This window comes from Vitis vinifera, chromosome 19, assembly GCF_030704535.1.
Source record: "Vitis vinifera cultivar Pinot Noir 40024 chromosome 19, ASM3070453v1".
NCBI classification, from domain to species: domain Eukaryota; kingdom Viridiplantae; phylum Streptophyta; class Magnoliopsida; order Vitales; family Vitaceae; genus Vitis; species Vitis vinifera.
In genome coordinates this window covers 15,272,275-15,279,058 of record NC_081823.1, presented here as the reverse complement: position 1 = coordinate 15,279,058, position 6,784 = coordinate 15,272,275, and the positions used below count along the sequence as shown (strand labels likewise).

The window sequence follows — 6,784 nt, the reverse complement described above, 5'->3', positions numbered from 1 at the left end:
CATCGACACATGGAAAACATCATGCACAAGGGACAACTGTTGAGGCAAAATTAACTTGTATGCCACTGGGCCAACTCTCTTATCAATCTGAAATGGTCCCACAAACCTAGGGGCTAACTTCCCCTTCTTCCCAAATCGAAATATGCCTCTTCGAGGGGACACTTTTACAAACACCCAATCCCCTTCCTCAAACTCCAAAGGCCTTCTCCTTTTGTCTGCATAACTTTTCTGTCTATCTTGGGCAGTCTTAAGTTTTTCCTTGATGAGTTGTATCTTCTCTGTAGTCTCTTGGACAATCTCAGGTCCCAACAAATGACTCTCACCCATCTCTATCCAACATAAGGGCGATCTACAAGGTCTCCCATAGAGTGCTTCATAAGGTGCCATGCCAATACTAGATTGGTAACTGTTGTTATAAGCAAACTCTGCCAAAGGTAAGTAATCTACCCAATTTCCTCCAAAATCCAAAACACAAGCCCTTAACATGTCTTCTAAGATTTGGATCACTCTCTTTGATTGACCATCTATCTGAGGGTGAAAAGCGGTGCTAAAATTCAGTTGGGTGCCCAAAGCCCTTTGTAAACTCTGCCAAAACTGAGAAGTAAACTTAGGGTCCCTGTCAGACACTATAGATATAGGTATCCCATGCAATCTCACAATCTCCTGTATATACAACTTAGCCAAAGAGTTCATGGAATCAGTAGTTTTCATGGCTAGAAAATGAGTTGACTTAGTAAGACGGTCCACAATCACCCAAACTCCATTTTTCTTGCTTCTAGTTCTTGGCAACCCTATCACAAAGTCCATAGTGATATTATCCCACTTCCACTCAGGTATAGGTAAAGGTTGCAACAACCCTGCAGGCCTCTGGTGTTCAGCCTTCACTTGCTAACAAATCTGACAATTAGCTACAAACTGAGCAATATCTCTCTTCATCCCACTCCACCAAAACCGTCTCTTTAAGTCTTGATACATCTTGGTATTCCCAGGGTGGATGGTATACTTCGCCCTATGAGCATCTGCTAGAAGTTCATTTCTCAACTCCACATCTTTTGGCACACACAATCTCCTTTTGAACCTCACACTCCCATCTTCATACATAGACCAATTTTCATCTATTTCACCTGCTACCAACTGGGCTTTAACCTTTTCTAAAAACTCATCATGAACTTGGGCCTCCACTATTCTCTGGATAACCATTGGTCTAGCTGATATGCTGTACAAGCATGGACCACGTCCTTCCTGACTAAGACATAGCTCAAAGTCCTCAATAACTGCATGCATCTCAAACTCTCTCAACCCCAAGCTAGACAACTGGCCATAGCTCTTTCTACTCAAAGCATCTGCTACAACATTCGCCTTCCCAGGATGGTAATGAAGGGCAAAATCATAATCTTCCAATGTCTCCATCCATCTCTTCTGCCTAGAGTTCAGATCCTTTTGAGTGAAAATGTATTTCAAACTCTTATGATCAGAGTACACCTCAAACTTCTCTCCATACAAATAGTGTCTCCAAGTCTTAAGGGCAAACACCACTGCTGCAAGCTCCAAATCATGTGCTGGATAATTCCGCTCATGCTGCTTTAATTGTCTTGAGGCATAAACTACCACCTTGCCTTATTGCATTAGCACACACCCTAACCCCACTGTGGAAGCATCACAATAAATTGTAAACAACTCTCCACTAATAGGAGCAGTTAACACTGGAGCAGTGGTCAATTTCCGCTTCAACTCTTGGAAAGCATTCTCACACTCCTCATTCCAATCAAACTTCACCCCTTTTCTAGTCAACCGAGTCATTGGTGCTGCAATTCTAGAGAAGTCTTCCACAAACCTCCTATAATATCCAGCCAACCCCAAGAAACTTCTAACCTCAAATACATTGGTAGGCCTTTGCCACTCCTGTACAGCTTCCACTTTTGAATGGTCTACTGCTATTCCTGCCTCAGAAACCACATGGCCTAAGAAGTTCACTTCAGTACGCCAAAACTCACTTTTGTCCAACTCCCATACAACTGATGCCTTCTCAAAGTTCCAAGGGTGGTCACCAAATGCTGCTTATGCTCCTCCAAACTCCTGGAGTATATCAAAATGTCATCCACAAAGACAATCACAAACTGATCCAAGTAAGCACGAAATACCCTGTTCATTAAATCCATGAAAGCAGCAGGGGCATTAGTTAACCCAAAAGGCATGACTAAGAACTCATAATGCCCATATCTCGTTCTAAAAGCAGTTTTAGAAACATCTTCTTCCCTAACCCTCAATTGATGATACCCCGTTCTCAAGTCAATCTTACTAAAATACTTTGCACCCTTCAACTGATCAAACAAGTCATCTATCCTTGGAAGAGGATACTTGTTCTTCACAGTAACTCTATTCAACTTCCTATAGTCAATACATAACCTTAGTGTGCCATCCTTCTTCTTCACAAACAACACTGGGGCTCCCCATGGCGATGTACTTGGACGAATAAAACCCCTACCCAACAATTCATCTAACTGAGTTTTCAATTCTTTCAACTCAAGAGGGGCCATCCTATAAGGGGATACTGAAATAGGATCAGTTCCTGGGTATACTTCAATAGAGAAATCAAACTCTCTATGCGGTGGTAAACCTGGTAACTCATCTGGGAATACATCCTGAAACTTCCTCACCATTGGAATTTCTGTAATGTCCTTCTGGGCTTTCTCCTTACCACGAAGGCAAGCTAGGAAATTTATTGATCCTTTCCTCAACACATACTGATAGCACGGATCGGACTGCGAAAAAGGCAAACTAACACACTTCCCTCCAACAAAACAAACCTCAAATCCCTCTGGCAAACAAAATATTATCCTGCGGCGATGACAATCAATAACCGCTCTATACACTGCCAACCAATCCATTCCCAAAATAACATCATACCCAGTCATATCCAAAATCCTCAAATCCACATTTAGTGCTCTATCTGCCAAGGTAATAACACACCCCTTGCATATTCTATCAACTCTAGAGTTCGTACCCATAGGAGACTCAATAAGTAACAAATTCTCTACCCTTTCCGATTTCAACCCCAATGCATTAGCACAAGATGCAGAAATGAAAGAATGAGTTGCACCAGTATCAAACAAAACACGCACCCAAGTACTATATACCAAAATCATACCTTCCACCAAAAGGGCATCCTCCTCTGGCTCTGTTGGGGTCAAGGCAAAAACTCTTCCTGCTGCCTGCCTTCCCCTACCTCTAGCATTCGACCCCTGAGAAGAGCGGGTCTGACTCGTGGTAGTTGTCCTGGTTCCCTGCGCTGCTGGGGGTAATTGTGGCATCTGATAGTAAGGCAACTGAAACTGAGGGGGCTGGAAAGACACTACTGACTGTTGCTGAGAACTTCCCTGAGACTGAGGTCGAGCCTGCTGTGTGCCTCGCAATGGGCAAGCCCTCCATAAATGGTCTCCTGCTCCACAACCATAACATACTCTATTAGCAACCGCCCTCTGAGCAATCTGCTCCCCTCCTGCATAGAACGAGGGACGCCTCTCAAACTGCTGAGTCCTCTGCCTCTGCTGTGGCCCTTGAGAACTTTCCCCCATTCTTTGTTTCCCTTTTCTGTCCCCCTTTTGCTCTCGAATTTGGTTGGTTTCGTCAATGTCCTGCTCCACCAACAAAGCCCTCTTAACCAACTCAGAATAATCCCTTATTGCCAGTGGGACTAATCTGTTCCTAATAGCAGGCCTCAACCCCTGCTGGAACCTCCTAGCCTTTTCTCCTTCCTCACTGATCATCCCCAAAGCAAAACGAGACAACTCTGAGAAACGTGACTCATACTCCAGCACTGACATGGTTCCTTGGATGAGGTGCTCAAACTCCATCCTCTTGGCATGCTTAGCCACTTCCCCAAAATACTTGCCTAGGAAGATTCTCTCAAATTCCTCCCAGGTCATAACCTCAGTATCATACACCCTTTTCATTGATTCCCACCAGAAATCAGCTTTGTCCACAAGCATATATGCTGCCAAACCTACCCTTCTTTCCTCAGGTATGTCCAGTCCCACCAGAATTCTTCTCATCCTCCTCAACCAATGCTCAGCTGCTTCAGCAGCACTAGGCTCTCCATTAAAAGATGGAGGCTGCATCACCATGAACCTCTTCATTGCTTCCATTTGGCTCATTACTGGCCTCTCAGTGCGGCTCCTCCTATGTGAGTGGCCTGAATCCTCATAGCCCTGGGTACCTCCTGCTCTCCTGGAACCCTGGCCTCTCATCAATTCAACAGTTTCTCTCAACTCTCTTCTTACTTCTCGGAGTTCTTCTCTAACTGTCTCCAACTCCTCATTCTTCTCTGATCTTCCTCCTCTGGTCCTTCCCGCCATTTCAAGTTTAACAAACCCTAATCCAACCACATTACCAAGGTGAGCAAAAATAAATTTCCCATATACACACTTAACAACTTCAACAATTATCAAAACTTTCACTTTCATACGCTCTCAATACATAATTCAATTAATCATCAACTTGATAATTAACACATACAAAAATCATAACATCACAACACACATAAACACCCACAAACATTGATCCCAAGGTATTATTGCAACCTTGGCTCTGATACCACGCTGTCACGACCCAAATTCCGGGCGACCCAAAATTTGACCCGTGACCCCAGGTCAAAGGTTTGACCCTAAGGGTTCCTACTATTCCACGTTGGCAGTCAACCAAAACACTCTGGATTTTTTTTATTTTTTTTATACATCCCACTAGAATTCTCATAAACCTCAATATCCCCAAACTACTCAAAACAACAAGATTAAATAAATATTCATTATAGTCCAAAATAAAGTTCACAATTAACAACTTAATCAAAATAAAGCTTCATAACAAGCCCATGAGTCATAATTACTAAAACAAATCCCAAAATCCAAAAAGAAACACAATAATAAAAAAAATGTCAAGCTCCACTGGGCCGCTCCAAGAGTATCCTGAAGTTTTCCCTGCCCCACCTGTGGATCCTCAGGAGAGATATCTGCATCTAAAAATGTATAACAAGGAAGGGGTGAGCATTTCTACATTGCTCAGTAGGGTGCCTAGCACCCAAGGGATTAAGGGGATTACTATGTTTCAAAGAATACGGAAAGGACACTTCAACACAAAAGGAACAATTCAACAATATCAATCAATCACATAGTTTAATATATGATATTATACACAATTTCACAATATTCAACAATTACATGAATGCACATGAACGTGTGACACACAGTCATACAATGCACTATTGTTCTCGGGCTTTCACCGAAGGATATGCGTCCGCACCCAAATACACTCCCCATTCGGAGTCTTCCCGGGGTAACTTTTGGGTCTTTCACCCTAGGGATCTCTCTCCCTTCTTAATTCGCCCCACACGGGCTTCCACTTCTCATCTCTATTTCATTCATTTATTTATCTTTTTCATATAACCATGATGCAAATGAATGCCACAATTCCAATGTTCCTCAATAATTCAACAATCTCAACATTCCCCAATAGTCCAAAAAAATAATTTCACACATTACAATTTCCGATAATATCCCAAATAAATATTCAAAAAAATTGCATATCAACACTTACAAAATTTTTCAACCATTATAATAATTTCTAATATCCAAAATTAACTAACCATTTACCCTAAAATTTTAGAAAATATTCTAACCAATGCCTAAAAATTCACAAATCATTATATTTGCAATTTAACCCAAATTTTGGAATTTTCCAACCCATCTAATAATTTTTTAACATTTCAAAACAATTAATTATCAATCAAAATCAATTTCCCGAAATTCCAAAAATTCCAAACAAATCCCAAATATTCTATAAAAATTCATACAACACTTATAATTCCTAATTAACTCAAAATGACAATATCTATAATTTTTTTTTCAAGGGAAAAACATAAAAATTTAAGTTTTAGGGTTAGGGTCCCCTACCTCAGATCTGAAAATTTGGCCGTTAAAAACAAAATCAGCCACCGCAGGGTTGTTCGTCTAGTCGAATAGAGTACTTCCTCCAAATTTGGGCCGAAACAGAGATCGTTTGGCCGTCCAAACGGCCGATCAAAATTCCGGCGAGTGCCCTAATTTATGCACAGTAACCTTTCTCTCTCTCACCGTCTCCGCGTGCTGCAATTCTCCCCCTTTTTTTTTTTTTTTTCTTTTTACTAACCATCTAGCCACACAAGCCTGGCCCAAACTTCAAAAGCCCAACCCATTTTTTTCTTTCTTTTTATTAACAGCCCACTAGGCTTTTAAAAGCCACCAGCCACTTAAGCCCAACTCCATTAAATTTTTTTTTTTTTTTTTTTTACAACCCATTACCTTAACAACCCATATTCAAAGCCCATTGAATATATTTATTTTATTTCTTTTATTTTATTTTCTTTTGTTTATTCTAATTGTTTTATTTGATTTCCAATTCATTTTTTTTAACACATAAATTTTATTTATTAACACCAATTAAAAACTAATTTTCTCAATATTATTATTCATCAATTTAATTTAATTAATTAATTTATTTTTCTTAATTAATTCTAATTAATCTTAATTTATTTATTTTTCATTTTCGTTTTCGTTTTTCGTTCCCGGAAATTTCCAATTTCTAAAATCCTAAGAATTTTCTATCCTAAGGCTGACATGGCATAAAATTTTCAACTCGTTTAATTGACCGACGCAATAAAACGAAATTCACCAATCCGAAATTGACATGTGTTCTCCAAACACTTTTCTTTTTGACTTTTCAACCATCACATAAAATAAGACTTTTCAAACTA

At 40.2% G+C, this 6,784-nt stretch overlaps 1 protein-coding gene across 1 annotated transcript; it reads right to left on the bottom strand.

Moving 5' to 3' along the window:
• Positions 1 to 1,635: 1,635 nt before the first annotated feature.
• LOC104877696 (uncharacterized) lies at positions 1,636 to 6,137 on the bottom strand. Its single transcript, XM_010646474.3, has 2 exons — positions 5,946 to 6,137; positions 1,636 to 4,372 (listed from the first exon to the last, which is right to left on the bottom strand). Exon 2 carries the CDS (start codon positions 4,353 to 4,355, stop codon positions 1,971 to 1,973), a length of 2,385 nt encoding a protein of 794 aa, XP_010644776.3. The 5' UTR covers positions 4,356 to 4,372; positions 5,946 to 6,137; the 3' UTR covers positions 1,636 to 1,970.
• Positions 6,138 to 6,784: the final 647 nt, after the last annotated feature.